The sequence below is a fragment of the Sinohyriopsis cumingii genome, chromosome 10 (genome assembly GCF_028554795.1).
Source record: "Sinohyriopsis cumingii isolate HCF-2022 chromosome 10, ASM2855479v2, whole genome shotgun sequence".
Classification (NCBI taxonomy): domain Eukaryota; kingdom Metazoa; phylum Mollusca; class Bivalvia; order Unionida; family Unionidae; genus Sinohyriopsis; species Sinohyriopsis cumingii.
Window position 1 is genome coordinate 33,890,761 of NC_142970.1, and position 20,246 is coordinate 33,911,006.

The 20,246-nt window shown below is 36.2% G+C and overlaps 1 protein-coding gene across 2 annotated transcripts in view; it reads left to right on the forward strand.

The window, feature by feature from the left end:
- The first annotated feature begins 7,751 nt into the window (after positions 1-7,751).
- LOC149789855 (uncharacterized) overlaps positions 7,752-20,246 on the forward strand; it is a 47,853-nt gene continuing 35,358 nt past the window's right edge. For both annotated transcript variants that reach the window (XM_089973372.1, XM_089973371.1), the window contains exon 1: positions 7,752-7,877. In XM_089973372.1, coding sequence (XP_089829498.1) covers positions 7,869-7,877 — 9 coding nt within the window. In that variant the 5' untranslated portion in view covers positions 7,752-7,868. The remainder of the gene's footprint in view (positions 7,878-20,246) is intronic.

Here is a 20,246-nt window from a genome sequence, read left to right on the forward strand (position 1 = left end):
TCTGCACGAAATTCGTCAGGACTTCCTTCGTAGGTGGACTCTATCTCCTAGAGATAAAATATCCATGGAGGGTTCATGTCAAGACTTATAAAGAGGGGACTAATGACCCACATGTATATTATCTTACGGCATGTGACCTGCTCGACTTCCTTTATTTAGTCGCGAGTTTCTCGAAATCGGCTAGACGAATTTTCTTTAAATTTTTTCTGCTATTAGAAAAGGGCCTTTTTTCGAAACAGTATAAGCAGCATTGAAATCAAAATTCTCTAAGTAAGGTTCCCATGAGTACAAACTATTGATACCGTTTATTAATATTTGCTTGTTTTTCATACCTGGTACCCCCTATGGCGCCCCTTATTGTGCTCTTTCGTCTGCACGAAATTCGTCAGGACTTCCCTCGTAGGTGGACTCTATCTCCTAGAGATAAAATATCCATGGAGGGTTCATGTCAAGACTTATAAAGAGGGGACTAATGACCCACATGTATGTTATCTTACGGCATGTGACCTGCTCGACTTCCTTTATTTAGTCGCGAGTTTCTCGAAATCGGCTCGACGAATTTTCTTTGAATTTTTTCTGCTGTTAGAAAAGGGCCTTATTTCGAAACAGTATAAGCGGCATTGAAATCAAAATTCTCTAAGTAAGGTTCCCATGAGTACAAACTATTGATAACGTTTATTAATATTTGCTTGTTTTTCATACCTGGTACCCCCTATGGCGCCCCTTATTGTGCTCTTTCGTCTGCACGAAATTCGTCAGGACTTCCTTCGTAGGTGGACTCTATCTCCTAGAGATAAAATATCCATGGAAGGTTCATCTGAAGACTTATAAAGAGGGGACTAATGACCCACATGTATATTATCTTACGGCATGTGACCTGCTCGACTTCCTTTATTTAGTGGCGAGTTTCTCGAAATCGGCTCGACGAATTTTCTTTAAATTTTTTCTGCTGTTAGAAAAGGGCCTTATTCCGAAACGGTATAAGCGGCATTGAAATCAAAATTCTCTAAGTAAGGTTCCCATGAGTACAAACTATTGATACCGTTTATTAATATTTGCTTGTTTTTCATACCTGGTACCCCCTATGGCGCCCCTTATTGTGCTCTTTCGTCTGCACGAAATTCGTCAGGACTTCCTTCGTAGGTGGACTCTATCTCCTAGAGATAAAATATCCATGGAGGGTTCATGTCAAGACTTATAAAGAGGGGACTAATGACCCACATGTATATTATCTTACGGCATGTGACCTGCTCGACTTCCTTTATTTAGTCGCGAGTTTCTCAAAATCGGCTCGACGAATTTTCTTTAAATTTTTTCTGCTATTAGAAAAGGGCCTTATTTCGAAACAGTATAAGCGGCATTGAAATCAAAATTCTCTAAGTAAGGTTCCCATGAGTACAAACTATTGATACCGTTTATTAATATTTGCTTGTTTTTCATACCTGGTACCCCCTATGGCGCCCCTTATTGTGCTCTTTCGTCTGCACGAAATTCGTCAGGACTTCCTTCGTAGGTGGACTCTATCTCCTAGAGATAAAATATCCATGGAGGGTTCATGTCAAGACTTATAAAGAGGGGACTAATGACCCACATGTATATTATCTTACGGCATGTGACCTGCTCGACTTCCTTATTTAGTCGCGAGTTTCTCGAAACCGGCTCGACGAATTTTCTTTAAATTTTTTCTGCTATTAGAAAAGGGCCTTATTTCGAAACAGTATAAGCGGCATTGAAATCAAAATTCTCTAAGTAAGGTTCCCATGAGTACAAACTATTGATACCGTTTATTAATATTTGCTTGTTTTTCATACCTGGTATCCCCTATGGCGCCCCTTATTGTGCTCTTTCGTCTGCACGAAATTCATCAGGACTTCCTTCGTAGGTGGACTCTATCTCCTAGAGATAAAATATCCATGGAGGGTTCATGTCAAGACTTATAAAGAGGGGACTAATGACCCACATGCATATTATCTTACTGCATGTGACCTGCTCGACTTCCTTTATTTAGTCGCGAGTTTCTCGAAATCGGCTCGACGAATTTTCTTTAAATTTTTTGTGCTGTTAGAAAGGGGCCTTATTTCGAAACAGTATAAGCGGCATTGAAATCAAAGTTCTCTAAGTAAGGTTCCCATGAGTACAAACTATTGTTACCGTTTATTAATATTTGCTTGTTTTTCATACCTGGTACCCCCTATGGCGCCCCTTATTGTGCTCTTTCGTCTGCACGAAATTCGTCAGGACTTCCTTCGTAGGTGGACTCTATCTCCTAGAGATAAAATATCCATGGAGGGTTCATGTCAAGACTTATAAAGAGGGGACTAATGACCCACATGTATATTATCTTACGGCATGTGACCTGCTCGACTTCCTTTATTTAGTCGCGAGTTTCTCAAAATCGGCTCGACGAATTTTCTTTAAATTTTTTCTGCTGTTAGAAAAGGGCCTTATTTCGAAACAGTATAAGCGGCATTGAAATCAAAGTTCTCTAAGTAAGGTTCCCATGAGTACAAACTATTGATACCGTTTTTAATATTTGCTTGTTTTTCATACCTGGTACCCCCTATGGCGCCCCTTATTGTGCTCTTTCGTCTGCACGAAATTCGTCAGGACTTCCTTCGTAGGTGGACTCTATCTCCTAGAGATAAAATATCCATGGAGGGTTCATGTCAAGACTTATAAAGAGGGGACTAATGACCCACATGTATATTATCTTACGGCATGTGACCTGCTCGACTTCCTTTATTTAGTCGCGAGTTTCTCAAAATCGACTCGATGAATTTTCTTTAAATTTTTTCTGCTGTTAGAAAAGGGCCTTATTTCGAAACAGTATAAGCGGCATTGAAATCAAAATTCTCTAAGTAAGGTTCCCATGAGTACAAACTATTGATACCGTTTTTAATATTTGCTTGTTTTTCATACCTGGTACCCCCTATGGCGCCCCTTATTGTGCTCTTTCGTCTGCACGAAATTCGTCAGGACTTCCTTCGTAGGTGGACTCTATCTCCTAGAGATAAAATATCCATGGAGGGTTCATGTCAAGACTTATAAAGAGGGGACTAATGACCCACATGTATATTATCTTACGGCATGTGACCTGCTCGACTTCCTTTATTTAGTCGCGCGTTTCTCAAAATCCGCTCGACGAATTTTCTTTAAATTTTTTCTGCTGTTAGAAAAGGGCCTTATTTCGAAACAGTATAAGCGGCATTGAAATCAAAATTCTCTAAGTAAGGTTCCCATGAGTACAAACTATTGATACCGTTTATTAATATTTGCTTGTTTTTCATACCTGGTACCCCCTATGGCGCCCCTTATTGTGCTCTTTCGTCTGCACGAAATTCGTCAGGACTTCCTTCGTAGGTGGACTCTATCTCCTAGAGATAAAATATCCATGGAGGGTTCATGTCAAGACTTATAAAGAGGGGACTAATGACCCACATGTATATTATCTTACGGCATGTGACCTGCTCGACTTCCTTTATTTAGTCGCGAGTTTCTCGAAATCGGCTCGACGAATTTTCTTTAAATTTTTTCTGCTGTTAGAAAAGGGCCTTATTTCGAAACAGTATAAGCGGCATTGAAATCAAAATTCTCTAAGTAAGGTTCCCATGAGTACAAACTATTGATACCGTTTTTTAATATTTGCTTGTTTTTCATACCTGGTACCCCCTATGGCGCCCCTTATTGTGCTCTTTCGTCTGCACGAAATTCGTCAGGACTTCCTTCGTAGGTGGACTCTATCTCCTAGAGATAAAATATCCATGGAGGGTTCATGTCAAGACTTATAAAGAGGGGACTAATGACCCACATGTATATTATCTTACGGCGTGTGACCTGCTCGACTTCCTTTATTTAGTCGCGAGTTTCTCGAAATCGGCTCGACGAATTTTCTTTAAATTTTTTCTGCTGTTAGAAAAGGGCCTTATTTCGAAACAGTATAAGCGGCATTGAAATCAAAATTCTCTAAGTAAGGTTCCCATGAGTACAAACTATTGATACCGTTTATTAATATTTGCTTGTTTTTCATACCTGGTACTCCCTATGGCGCCCCTTATTGTGCTGTTTTCGCGAGAACTTCACAGCTGCACTGTTTGTGCTGATTCCATTTCCGCAAAATATCGATAGTTTTTCACGCAATGAAAATATACAACTCTATCACCTAGACAGGTTACTATTTTACCTGCACCCTCCTCAGACCTGTCAAATTAAACTTTTAGGCCACATTTCACCTATAACATTCCACCATGTCTACCATTTTAACATCAACACAAGACGTCTCCAGACCACGGAACAGTGCCCTCTGAATTACTCTATTGCACAATTTGCATGTCATCCATCACGAATACTGCATATGCACTCACATAATTGTTAGATATGGTTAGGTTTTAATAGGGACTATTCATCTCCAGGGACACTTATGGTACTCTGGCCTGCACTCACTTTGAAATATAACCATCCATCCTGGAATCTCATCAACACTGCAGTCTGTGATGTTATGCCCTAGCAATTGGCTAATTAGTCGGGCTGAGGACACCGACTTCCCAAAATCAACTATGTGATCACTTAAATCTATGAAATCCTTAACATTTAGAGCAAATTGTTGATGCTCAATTTATTACATTATCAAGGATAGGTCTGTGTAAAAACTGTATCTGGAGGAGACGTATTAGCTCAAATGTAAGCGTAATAAAAGGGTTTACATCATGTGTTGTGCTAACTTTATCTAGCCGAGAATTTATCGAAATTGGCTCGACTTATTTTCTTCCACTTTTTCTTTCTGTTATTTACATAATATCCAAGAGGCGTTGTAATCAAAATGTTATTAGTAGAGGTTCAGTTAACGCAAATGTTTGATACAATCTATGAATATTTTAGTGGGTTTTTTTATACCTGGTACCCATCATTGTTTCCTATCGACGATATTCGTCAGGATTTCCTTCGTGGATGGACTCGCACAGAGATAAAATATCAAGGAAGGTCAATTGTCAGAACTCTCTAAAGAGGAGACGTAGAGGCCCGCCCAACTATATACGTAAGGTATAATATTCTGATCGCATGTGTTGTCCTCGATCTCTTTTATTTAGCCACAAATTCGTTGAAATCGTCTCGACTAATTTTCTTTAGAATCTATTGTACAATAATAAATGTCAATGTCGTTTTATTGGTGTACTGTAGGAACCAGATATGGACTGAAGAGGTAATCTGCTAATGGACTTTGTTACAACTATCATATATTCATCTCCGGATTCCAAAAATCGGGTCGACGAATTTTCTTTAAACTTTTCATACAGTTGGAAGAGATCCCTAACTAGATATTCTCAGAGAGGCGTTGAAATCGATATATTCTAGTTAGGCGTTCAATAATAACAATCTTTTCAATCGATCCAGATTGTGCGTCTTTTTCTTACCCGGTGCCCATAGGTTGTCCCCTTCTTTTGCTGATTCCTCTCGATTAGATTCATCAGGACTTATTTCGTGGTTGGACAAAATGTCAGTGAAAAGTCCATGTCAAAACTCTTTCAAGAGGAAACGTATTGGTCCACTTGTTTAATTAAGATATTATATGCTTGCCGCATATGGGGACGTCCATTAATTATGTCAACAATTTTTAGGCAATTTTTTACCCCCCTCCACCTCCCTTTGTCAACAACTGTCAAACTTTCAGTGACCCCCCTAATAAAAGTCTACCCCCCCCCAACAAACTAACAATATTTTATACGGCTGGCTTTTATGCTAAAAATAGAATTATGGAAATTAAAAGGTCTACAAATAAATTTTAATACATTTTTTTTACTTGTTTAACAGATTTCAAATTGACTATAACACTTTGAATTCATGAAAAAATCGAGAGTTTATATTCTAGCTTCTATCATCTTCCCATAGGGAAGCCAAATGTTCCTCAGTTGTTATAATGGGCATAGTGGCTGATTTTTTGTAAAAAATAACATTGTTGACGTCAATTTATCTTGAATTCCCCCCTCCCTCATGTCAACAATTGTCAAACTTCTTCAAAACCCCTCCCCCTATTTTGTTGACATAATTAATGGACGACCCTATGCAGTACCCACCCACCCCCTTTATGTAGCTCCAATTTCTGGAAATAGGTTAAACAAATTCTTTCAATGACTTTGGCTTATGTTCGAACAGATTCCTGAATAGAAACTGTTCACCAGAAGTTGCAATCGAAATCGTTTAGGTACGGGTTTAATTCGCACTAAGTATTATTAGATTTGCCTCACACAGAGCGTGTTTCATACACCTACCCGTATGTTTGTTTACCCGGTTCCAAGGACTTCAAGATAACATTCGATGTCAACTGAGGGCTTCCTAATCCCGTAGATACTTGAAATAATTCGTCTCTAAGCACATTATGACCACATAAGAGAAATCTCCAATTTCACACTTGTATGGTTTTTTGTAGTTTCACGTTTACTTGAGCCATTAGTAAGCTTTCGAACACAAATACTAATATTTCGCGCCATGCAAAACAGGACGCGACCCCAACATCTAAAACAACTAATTAATCCTATTTCAAATTAGTACTTATGTATACCTATCAATATCTTAACCCCTTCCTCCACATAGTCCGCGATTTGTCTCTAGTCAGCTATATATAGCTGGCACCAAAGAACACTCTTATTTCTCTAACTGGGTTAAATAACACTAATGCATGCCTGAAGGGCTTTTAATCTTCAAGAAGTTATATCTAATTAGTTATGGAACTATAAAAAAAACAACGAATACCCAGCTGGATGTGAATAAGGAATCAGTAACCAAATGTATTTATAAATAGTTGAATCGGGAATAAGTAACTGGTTACTTATTCCTTATTCAATCGGTAACTGGTTACTTATTCCTTATTGAATCGGGAATAAGGAATAAGGAATAAGTAACCAACTTGACGTCAATGAGAAGGACCAGAAGTTAAAAAAGAAATTTTCAATGGACAAGCGGTAACAAATATTAGAAATGCCTTCACACATGAAAACTGCCTAATGACATGAACAATAAGAATCACGACTTTCTGTCCGTGTACCAATCTATCTGTACCTAATCGGGAAACCTCTAGACCCATATTAACCCCTTAGCAAAGGTTTTTGTCTCCCTCTTGTATACATGACTACTAAAGTACAAATGGAAATGAGAAAAGGAGATGCAATCACACAAGTGAATTTCATAAATGTAAACGACAAATAACTCCAAACGTATAGTAAATTGAAGTATTGTCTTGATATTCTGTATATCAGTTTGTGTGTGTATTATGGACTTTTAACGTAGCTTTAACAATAGTTCAGTCATATCGTTACCATGTCTGCAGTATGACAGTTTACAGTGATGTCTAGTACTGGGGCATCATGCCGCAGACATGTTTCATGATGTCCCACCCAGTCACATGATCCTAACACCTGGCCTAAGACTAGTATCTCATTTACAGAATTATTATTATTATGCATGAATTCATGCTATATGTGGTCCTCTCTTTAAATTGCTTCTTTTTTGTATAACAACGCTAATAAGGATATTTTCAGTACTGAAATGTTAATTTCTCTTTCCTCTCGCAAGCTCAGTATATATCCCCTACTTGAAATCAAATGTAGTTTTATTAACGGATGCTTATCGGTAAATAAGTGTCAGTTCGTCTATCCACTTGCTTTTACGTGAGAAATTATGGTACTGTTAACAGAGCTATCTCAGGATGCAGAACAACCGGTCATCGTGACCTTCGGTTCTTATCATTAGACTTTGCTCCGAACACTGCCCATGCTTTATCCACACACTATACCTACCGATAATTCAATCTTCCATACTTAAGTTAATGTGGATAGAAAAAGAATCGAGACATATACTTCAAAACCATTCTTTTGAAGATGGCTGAGGTAAGTTCTCATGTCCTTTTTTTTATCTTACTTTATGTATTTTAATTTCAACGTTTGCTGTCGGGCAGAACCAGAATGTTTATATGTATGTGGTTATTATCACAATGTGGGAGTTTATATGTATGTGCGTCATTATCACACTGTGGGTGTTTATATGCCTGTGGTTATTATCACACTGTGGGTGTTTATATGTATGTGGTTATTATCACAATGTCGGTGTTTGTATGTATGTGCGTCATTATCACACACTGTGTTTATATGTATGTGGTTATTATCACAATGTGGGAGTTTATATGTATGTGCGTCATTATCACAATGTGGGTGTTTATATGTATGTGGTTATTATCACGCTGTGGGTGTTTATATGTATGTGCGTCATTATCACACTGTGTGTGTTTATATGTATGTGTGTTATTATCACACTGTGGGTGTTGCTCTGGGCACTCATTTCTGGTTTATTCTTTACTTCCTTTCTTCCTTTTATAAATGTGTACAAGTATAGATATTTGCGTATGGTGTTTGAGTAAATAGTATATACATTTCCTTTCTGAAGCTAGACTTAACGAAGTCTATTGCTGAGTCAGGCCATCCACCATCCTGTATCATTATCAATAGTATTCTTATATCGTCGTAAAGGTTATCACTTTCCACGCTTCATGTTACTGAATGCCTACTATCTTAGTTCTGCCTACGCAAATGTTTCCCTCGAGAGTTAGAGTTCAAATTTGAACTTGCGTACCTTTTTAGATTTTACATGCAGTGCAAAATATTGTTACAAGTGTTCGGTTTCACATTTGTTAACTACTGGTATGATATATTCTTCAACAAGGGAAGTGTTGAATGACGTTAGGTTGCATGGTCATGCGTCCAAAAATTGTATACATTTTCCTTAACGGTAAGAAACTCTATCATGACACGTTTTAAAAACAGTGACATGACAAAGAATTCTTATGTAATGACATAGTCACCTACCATTTTAGTTAGCGTATCTTACAGAGAAAAACTATGCACAATACAATGTTGACCCCCCCCCCCATTTTGAGTGCGAGCAAAATTCTTGCATATAAAGAGGAGGGAGCGTATTACTAATCAATGCTGGAGAAAATTCAGGTTTCTAGCTGTGCTTCAAAATTTAGTTATTTCCGTTTTCCTTATGTCCCTTCCCCTCTCTCTCTCTCTCTTTCTCTCTCATAGGTTTTATTTGTCAACAAAACTGTATTGCTTACCTTTATTCATCCATATCAGCTAATGACGTTGCTAGGGACATTGCAAGTAAATTTTCTCTGTTTTCTTTGTTTGAATATCGCAAATAAAAGCTGCGATATGCATGGGCGCTCTCAAATGGATGCAGGAGTGGGGCACCCTCCCCCACCCCCATTCACTTCTAAACATGTTTTGGCCTACATCGAAAAATTACTACCTGAACACAATATATTTACCCCCCCCCCCCCCAACATAATTTTGCGACATGGTCACTTGGAATATGCATAACTTGAATAAACCCATAGAGATAAAGAGCCAAAATTTGACACACAAATATAAACTTGAATTTTCTAAAACTGTGATGCAAATATATATATATATATATATATATATATATATATATATATATATATATATATATATATGGGGGTCTACATGTACACAAGGGAAGTTTTACATTAAGCTGTCCTTTTGAGACGATGGCACGCTAGACACAACGGGAATTAAAAATTCAAAACGAATATACGATTAAAGTTGCATGACACTGGACAGAAGAGGAATTAAGCCACTCTAGAGTCAGGAAGAATGTAATTTAAAAACGTCCATTAAGATGAACATTACAGTTCGCCCTGGCACAATGGGAATTTAAGTTTGGATATTTTCATCGGATCAACATTGAAAACAACTCTGGGCACAAAGGAGTTTAAGGTTCCAAGTGTCTATAGCCTTGATATTGTTCAATACTTTGAGATCGTGGGGAATTTGATATTAAAAACGTCCTTAGATTAACACTGATGGATATAGATTAACACCAATGGATATTCAGAGAACAATGAGAATTTAATGTTAATAGTTTTCATAGGTTTGATATCGAATGAGACTCTGGGGACCAGACGAATTTCATTGTAAAACCCACACCGGATTAGAATTGTTCGTTATTCTGGGCACAAGGGTAGTTTAATGATAAAATGTCCATGGAATTAACATTGTTGGCCATTCTGGGCACCAGGAGAATTTAGTGCAATACGCCCGTCGGTTTAACATTGAGGCTCACTATTGGTCCCAAAAGGAATCTTTAGCATGGACTGCCATTTAAAAAAGAAACAACACAAAACTTTAGTACTTAAGGCAGTTAGGGGAGTTTAAAATTGGTTTCTATTTTAGGAAGAAATCGGACGTCATTCTGTAAAATGGGAATTCAATATTGTGAGTAACTATGGGGATCTAACACATTTAATTACAATCCAACATCAACCTTGACTAATCTGATGATCTAAAACCACTTGGACGCTCATTTTTTTAAAACGGAATGTTCACATGACCATATGGAATTCATAATGGCTGTTGTAGTTAGGTTTTATAGGTGAAAAAGATTTTTTTTAATGATGTAGCGCCCATATAACCAACATGGCTGTATATCTCAAAATAGTCTTTAAATGAACCATAGAGCACTTTAATTACAACGAATGGTTATTAAATTACATAAATATATTCCTCTCAACGAATAACTCTTCCAAGACTGATAATTAGAATGCCGAATTCTAAGCATTTGTTCACTCATATACAATGCAAATACGCACCAGCAAAAACGTAATACGAGGCTTTCAATTTTTTTCAAGGAAACAAGGGTCTCGTGATTTGTACTAATAAAACATAACAGACGTATTACAGCGCCTAAATATTAGTAAGTTTTTAAGACTGTTCTTGTAGTCGTAATAAGTGAGTTTTAAGAACACTCTTGAATAAAGACACACTATCATTATGTCTAAGATACATGTGCAATTCGTTCCACACAGCTAGGCCATGGTAAGCAAAATAACGTTCTCCGTATGAAATCGTTTTAATAGTGGGAACAATGAGAATGCGAGTTTCCGAAGAGTATCTAAGTTTCTAGATGGAATACACACATGGGTGAGGTCAGATAGGTATATTGGACTGAAGGAAGTCAACGAACTGTAGCATAGTGAAAAGATTTTGTTTTTTGTGAATCGAACGGTGTAGCCAGTAAAGGTTTACAGAGCAAGGAGAGTTGTGCTCGGTTCTTCGTACTCTGATGATGATCCAAGCAGCCGTGTTTTAAACTTTTTGAAGTTTCTGTTGTAGAGATACTGAGACTAACCAGATAGAAATGAATTACAATAGTCCAGTCTTGAAAGTACTAAGTGTTTTTAGTTTCATCAACCGAAAGAAAATTTTGAATCGGTCTGTTAGAACCTGCCGCATATCTGGGACAATCTGTTAAAATTGCTCACCATTCCATCAAGCAATGCTCACAGTCAGTAGAGATTAAATCAGTTTGCTGATGAAGTCCTTAGCGTGAGGACGAAAACTTCAGGCTAGCCTTCTCTAAATAGTTGTGTACCTGGTTGAAAAATTAAAAACACTGTCAAATATTAGTAAAATATACATATAATTAATATTGCATAGAAATATATTTCATGAATGATATGACATATATGCAGAGCAATGCAATATAATACTTTTATACACGTTAAAGTAGCGAGTCAACATACAGGTCAATGACTACAACATGAAGCTCAAAGAAATGATACCTATGACATGTTCTACAAAAGTAACCCAAGCACGGCAAAATTTACTTTTACTTAAACTGATTGTCAAATATGCTTCACTGAGTCGATCAAAAAACTTCCGGATGGTTTCTACGAAGTCTTCCCAGGTGTTGCTGTTGATTATGAGGTCATCTATTTAAGAGTCAAATTACCTATACCAGATATTTTCATTTTTATCAAACATTGAAAAGTGCAAGGGGAACCTTTCATACAAATCAGTATCATTGTATATTAGCAATGTCCATCTTTAGTCAAGAATGCTGAATTTTCATTTGCTCCTGAGTGGAATTTGCCAAACTCCGTTCAACAGGTCAAACATAGTGACATATTTTGCATTTTCCAATGTTTTCCATGCAGTCATGGATTATTGGTATTGGAAATGAAATTAATTTCGTGACACTGTTCAATTTTGTGCAGTCAGTGCACATACAGAAAATATTATTTGGCTTCGGCTCAAGAATAAATTGCGAACTCATGTTGCGATTACTTGGTTCAATGAAATAATTCCTCAACAAATCTTGAATTTCCTTTTTCAAACATTCCTGCTTGAGAGGATGCTGTTTCACAGAGATAGAATCTACATTTCAACATCATGTTAGATTTTATTTGCTAGGGTTGGAACAACTAGAAAGAGAGTGATCTTATTCCCACAGCAACTTCTTTAACTCACTCTTTTCTTGTTGCAGATGCGAATGTTTCTGGTCCAGATTATTTAATAGATATACATTACGGAGACTGTTTACACCCAACGTCACTACATTCAAATTACACGCCATAGTCTAATTCATCAGTTTGGGGGACAGTATTAACAGAATTGACTGACTCATGAACAGAACCATCTATATCAACATACTCCTTTCATATATTTTCAAGTCACTTACTTTTAACTATATAAGACAATAATACTGAAAAGGATTTTAATGTAAGGGCAAGAGATCAATAACTCTATCGCAAAGCCAGAAACTCCTTTCCTTTGCAGTTTTATCGTGCCTTAATTTCATTTTTGATTGTGTAAGGTAAGGACTGTTTCTTGCTACTTCACAAGTCTTTGAAAATCATAGACATACTCATTTTTTAATCTTCTGCAGAAAGAAGATTCTCTTTTAGATACTCATTTTTTAATCTTCTGCAGAAAGAAGATTCTCTTTTAGCAACCTTTAATGGTCCATGAACAGTATGTCAAAAAACTAATGTCAAAGGATTAATACCTAAAGACTATTGAACCTGTTCCCACAACAAATGGACACCTTCGTTCTAATTTTTTTCTGTGCAGTACGACCTAATCATATATTTCAAAAACATGAAATTGTTCCAAATCACTTCAGATTTAAACTCTTGTACGCCTAATTCATGCATAACTTGTTGAAAATTCCAGATTTGTTTTTACCCTTGATCGGATTGAACAGATTTGAGAAGACAAAAGAAAAAAAGGTAAAAACTTTATAAACGTTTTTACTATGGACTAGATTTTATATTCTTCAAAGGAATTGTCTCTGGAAATATTGTTTCAGCACACATAACTGTCAACGTGTATTGAGTTGCCTAACTTTGTCTTAGGTAATGGGCCGACACAGTCAACTATTTTTCTACTAAATGATTCGTGAAATAAGGGAATAAGCTGCATATGAAACAGAAGGTACCTTCTGATTGGTTTTTCCTATCATTCCACAGATAAGACAAGAACAATGTACTATGCAATATAACTTTTAATTTTCCGCCAATAATAATGATTTAAGATCTTGTGATAAGTCATACTGACCAGAAACCGGAGGATCATGAGCTGGACGAAAAATGTCCTGACGACATGACTTAGGAAAACAATTGATAGCTTACTGACCAATCATGATCAGCGCCTACTTCTGGTGGTTTCTACTTAATCATAAGGACCCCATTTTTTTACAAAATTTCAAGTCTGTTGCTTCAGTTTCGCTTATAGCCTTCAGAAACATAGATCCAAAGAACGTGTTCCTGTGAGGCACTGAGTGATTGTCTCTTATCACACAGATTACAATTAAGAGAATGAGTAGTAAAAGAGTATCAGTTTTTCTGTATATTTAATTTCTTTGTTTCCTAATTCATTTTAGTTTCCTTTTGTTTTATTTCACTTTATGCAAATATAATGTAACTGAGTTCAATTGACTTTTGTACTTTTATTCTGATATATAAAAAAAACTAAAACAATAGTAAAAGATTTGATAACGATTTTTACTCAAGTTGGCCATCCCAGATCTGTCAAATCTGATGGAGGGTAAAAGTTCATGTCTGGAATTTTCTAGCAAATACATTACGAATTAGGCTTCCAACAATTCAAATATTCTGCCTGTCACACTGAGAGACAAATGGCTTTAGAAAGATTTCATCAAACTTTGAAAAAATATGATTCGGTCGTATTGTTTTGATACGGGTAAATATTTGATATAGTTCTGGCTCTCTTTCCCGTACCACAAAACCCTCTTCAGGCTACTTATTATGGTCCCTATACTGTTGGCAAGAAAGTAAATGATTTACATTATGTCATCAATACTCTTGCGTGGCGCAAAAATAAACAACAAATTTTCCATATAAGTATGTTAAAGAAGTATGCTGATAGAGATAGCATTCATTTCAGTTGTACCTGTTTCGCACCGTGCAGATTTAAACAATGGAATGCAATCGGACAAATCTTCGGAATTCGGAAACAGTTATTACTTGAATATGAGCACTTATTTCCAGATGTTTTTTACAAAAATAAATGAAATCTACTATGACGTTGAAATTGTAAATTCCACACCTGTGAATAAAACATCCGCACAGAGAACGTTTGATAAAAGAATTTCAGTATTTGCTGGAGAATGATTTCATTAAACCAAGAAAAAGTGACTGGAGTTCACCATGTATACTTGTTCCGAAACCATATTGTGAAGTGTCACATTTTGAATTGTATCGAACCTAAAAGTTGAATGCGTTGGGCGTTAAAAAGTTATTCCATTTAAGCTAGAAACGTCTTAGTGAAGAGTCACCTCGACCTTCCTTATTTTCTCCCCCCCCCCCGTGTCAGTGTGTCAGTGTTTAAACTTGAAAGGCTAAAATGTATGACCCAGGGAGATTGATCTGGGTATTGCTACGATGTCCTGAGAATATAAACATTTGAGCTACCAATCATAACCGCTCGATAGGAACCCAGGTCAAATTATCGTTTTGATAGGGAAATTGATATACCACGTAGTTCACAGATCATATGCTGTCTAAATCTGACGGAAGAAATTATCATCTTTTGGAAAATTTAGGAACCGCTACCTACAGTTGGGCAGAATAAATTAAGGCGCACACTTTGTAAGCAATGTGAATTTAAAGTGACGACCTTAGTCGGAATTCTTTAGTCCGAAATTTCCTGAAAGGGGAGTAATTCTGGATTCGGGAAAGCCTAAAGAGAATAGTCCTTTCCTTGTTAAACAAAAAAGGGACCAGATGGCTGTCTTGTGAGAAAAGACAAGGTTTAGTGCTAGGACGCACACGTTCTGAAAGAGAACAGCATTAAGGTACGCAATTTTAATTTCCCATGTAATTTTCTCTTTTTTGATTGTTTGTTTATGCAAATGTGTTTGCTATGACTAGGTTCCGTATTATGTATCGTTTACTCAATTTAATGGAAAAGTGTCGATGCTAGACTTGTTCTGCAATTTACCTTTTAATTTTACAGTTATTAGTTCATCAGTAGAATTGACTGCATGCGATCCGAAATTTCATATGTGTAGGATTTCATAGGGTTATATGAAATAATTTCCTTTGTCTGTTAGGAAAATATTGATTATCTTGAGGTGACGATAATTACTTATTTATATTTGATCTTGTAAAGTTTAAATAAACTTGTAGGTCAGAGATTGCTGTGAGTTAGAATTTGTGAATTTCTTGCAATAGTAATCGAACATGTAGTAGCATAGGTACAAGAATAAGGTAATGTTCGATAGATCACGTGGTAATTTATGACTAGTCGCTGTTAAACGAGGGTAATGTTTTACCGTACTAAGTCCGAATTTACGCAGTCTGTGATTAGCTAGTATGCTTCAGTGTAACGAAGTGAGAGAATTTTATGTCTGTGTAGGAAGTGGTGCATACAGAGATTATGAGGTAATTTTGTCCTTTAAGGAACAGCTTTCTTGGGAAAGAGACGAGCCAGTCCTAAGACGGAATTCAAAAGAAAAGAAGGACGAGTTCAGAATACAGGACTAGGAAGTCCGGAAGGAGTGAAGCGCAGAGAATAGGAAGGCTCGAGGAAACAGGAAGACGTTGATAAATGATCAAGGGGGAGAAGGTGATGCAATCAGTCGTGGACATATCGCTCTTTTCACCACTCGTTATAATGATGAAATAAATCCAAATTGGACACTTCTATTAAATTATGTATGCATGATTTAGACTGAATTGGAATTGCCACATTTAATTTGTTTTGAGTAAATTTGTTATTTTTCTTGTCTAAGGGGGCTCGTATTGCTTTATTTCTTCCCAGTAATCTTGCTCAATTCTCTGTTGAAATTGTATTATATTTTCACTCCCACCGGGCTATAACATCTAGGGAGGTCATCCTCTAGATAACTCCAGCAAAATCCAATTAACCACCCCTTACTAAGAAGGCAAACATTGCACATATGATACTCTCCGCATGTGAATTAACTATAGAAAGGTGAATAGTTTGTCTAAAACAGATTCATTTCGATTACGAAGCATCGATTACTGCATTGATAAATTTGAAAATACCACCACATCTACCTTCTGAAAGAATTCTGGCAAATTCCACTGACGGAAAGGACAAAGGAAATTTCGGCATTCGTGACTCAAGCTGGACTTTATCAGGATTAAGGAATGCCGTTTGGGATGAAATGTTCTTGTAGTATTTTTCAACGTCTAATGTACATGGTTACATTTGGTCTAGATAATTGTGATGCTTACATCATCTACAACGACACCTGGAAAGATTATTTAACAATTCGGAAATTCTTGACAGACTCACTAATGCAAATTATACAATTAATTTATCTAAAAGTGAGTTTTGCCGTACAGTTCTAACATTTCTATGACATCATGGGACATGGACAAGTTAAACCTATGAATGCTAAGGTCACTGCTATCTCTGAATTCCCTGTTTCTGTAAGTAAAACGCAGCTAATGCGATTCTGGGGTATGGCTGGATACTATCGTAAATTTTGTTCCAATTTTTCCCTAGCTGCTGAAGCCTTGACAAATGAATTGAGCAAACAAAAGAATTATCATTGGTCTGAAAAATGTCAGGAGGGGTTTGATAAGTTAAAGCCCATACTTAAGAGTGCGCCAGTTCTTTCAGCTCCAAATTTCAGTCAGTCACTTAAACTGTCTGTTGTTGCAAGTGATGTTGGGGTTAAAGAAGAACTGATTCAAGAAAACAAAAATGGTGTGCTATTTTTCTAAGAAATCTAATTAGCATCAGACAAATTATTCCTCAATCGAGAAGGAATATTTGGCTTTGATTTTGGCATTACAAGTTTGAAGTCTGTTAGTTCAGCTTCTCCTATTATTGTGTTTAGTGATCACAAAATCCTTACTTTTGTTGGCAAGATAAAAAAAAATCAGAGATTTTGAAGGTGGAGTTTTCTGATGTAGGAATATAATATTGACACCAGGCATGTCAGGGGAGAAGACTATTTAATAGCAGATGCATATTCACGTGTATAAAAGTATATTATTTTATGTGTACTTTGTAATTTTTTTACCACATGTATATTTGACTAATAGCAAAAAGAAACTTTCTTTGCATAAATCTTTCTTTTTCTTTATGCGGTGAAGTGTTATGCATGTTTAATTTGCTTTGTTTGTCAGTGTTATTTTACATTTTTTCATTACATGCTATTATTATGTAACATTTTATGTTGAACATGATCTTTTCCAAAATTGAATTAATTTCTGATTGACCCAAAATTGATTTTTCTTATTTTATTCTGTGTAAACAACTAATACATAACCAAATTATTCTCGACATGTTTTGGATAAACATCAGTATTATTATCAATAGAAGTAAATATATTTATTTGGGTCTAGGTCTAGGCTTTGAATTTCCGAAGTGAATTTAATATAATCCATGTTATGCTTCTTTCTTTTGTAAACATTAGGATGGTCCTAGAAGGTTATTTTCTAGAAAATGCAAATTGTTTCCTGAGGTGAAGTAGAATACAATAAAATCTTGTAACTGAGAGGAAGATTTTTCAGTAATGCTTTAATCTCTAGCTGTTTCAGTTTGCATTATAAGTTGTGTCCAGTTGGTATGAATTTTATTTCTTCAAATGTTAGAATTCAAGTGATTTTTTTCCTCTGGAAATACAAAAGTACTCTAATAAAATTCTTGGATGGAGACATTCACTGGAATGTATAGCGAATTCGAACCTGAAATTATATTACTGTCATTTAAAACGTCTGTTGATACATCAGCACTCTATAAGTTACCACAGACATGATCACCTTCAATTTTTGGATTTATTCTAGACATCTAGTGAATTCTTATTGAGGACTTTAACTTACTAGGACTTGTGTCCGTCATTCTTGGAATATTTTGGGTTTTAATTCCACTTTTGTAGTTCTTTTTTTTCTTCTCATTTTCACTTTGCATTCTAGAGAAATTATTTGCTGAATTTTAGAAAGCTTGTTGCTTTTCACTTATTTTAGAGTTATTTTAAGAATATAGATTCGTAACTCAGTGCGGTCAATACATCTTGATTGATCCATACTACTAGTAAACTTGATCTAATTTAAATACTGGTCCATAAATGCGTCAGCTAAAGTCATAGTTTTCTGATCGAAATCATTTCCAACTGCATTATTTGCCAAAGCTCTAGTAACTGCACAAGCTGGATTTAAACCAGGATTTCAATTTCAATAGGATACAATTTTTGATCCATACAAGGGTATTTAGTTTCAATTGGTTAATCACTATCTTATCTCCAACTAGGCATTACCTATTATCAAAGAAAGATCCTCAAAAGGCAAGTAAGTCACCGCTCTTATGATTACAGGTTCTGAGTCAGTCTGATGACAAATTAACACAATAGAGAGGAACATTAGCACATCCACACTCAAATCTCTTATAAGAATACTTTTGCAGGAAAAGGCAAAGTACTTGACAATTAATGAGTCCTAGGACCTCCTGTATCCCTTAATATCTTAATACAAATAGTCTTGGTATAATCACCAAGAAGTGATATCGAACCTTTGGACATGAATAGTTATAATTTTCCAATCTCAGTTATTCTGGGGTTTGCTATTCCCAATAAATGTATTGCTTTTAATAAGTGACCGTGACACTGACCTCTTAAAAACGAGAGCATTTGGAACAGCTCTGTCCTTATTATGTTGCCTAAATTTCAACGATAACAATCAGAAGTAACGTGATCTTTCCTCATACAATAAGCGAACGTGGGGGAGATAACGATTTCTGATCAGTTTTATCAGAAATTTGATTCCCAATAGTTGTATTAGTTTGAGATTCGGAAGTACTCGCGTGAGAGAGAATTTTTCTAACAAAAATCAGCTGAGAGGAATATTTATGTACACATGAGACCTTGTAAGTCAGATAATAGTCATCAACCTACTAGCTTCCTTTTCTAAAGTTTCATCCTTTTACTTCTCAAGGTAGATTCTGGCGTTACTATTCAAAATTGTTTGAACTCTTGAGTTGTCTGAGATCATCATAATCTTTGTCAACCCTCTTGTCTGTTCACCATCTATTAAACAGTTGCTATTTTTCCCATACAAATAAAACATAAGCCTGAATTTCTAAACCGTTGACCACATGCCTCAGGCACCAACTCATAATCCTTTAAAATGTGTTCCTTGACCATATCATAATCACCACTTCGTTCCAATAAACACAGTTTCTAATAACAAAATCCAATACTCTATCAGCTATTTGAAATTTTCAGCAAATTGAAATATTTACATTCTTTTCTTTATTGTCATTTGTAAGGACCCTTTCTTGCGTCTGTTGTACACTGTACCTAGCCTAAATCCAAAACATTGTATCAACGCGGAATGTGCCAAAACAGCTGGTAAGTGGCAATCCACGAAACATCTGTTTTAGTTCATTCAGAAACAAATTTAAACAACGACAACGTAAAGCGCCTCTTACGCGGATGGACATGACTTGTTTGCAAATCAAAGGAGCTGGCGTCTGCGTCCATTGTTTGTTTACAATAGAAAGTATAGAAAGTAGTTCCTTTATGCACGTGAAAGCTACATGTGTATTGGCGCGCGAGTTCAGTATCGGGTAATATTGCCCAATTCTAACAATGTAAAGTTAACGGGGAAAAATGAGCATATAATAAGTCCTATTATTTATTATTTGGCAAGTGTGACAAGATCTACAGTATTTAGAAACATCACTTCAAATTTTCGAACAATAAAAGGAATCAAAATCTTGTGATAGGTTTTACTGACTCATAAAAGACCCTCCAATGGAGCTTCATGGGAAAGCATTGACTATTAATTGATAGCTCACTGACAACTTGTGACCAGCAGGTGTTTCAGGTGGCCTCCATTTTCTCATGAAACCCCATTTTTCACTAAATAGCAATCTGGTACCTCTGTGGTTTCAGTT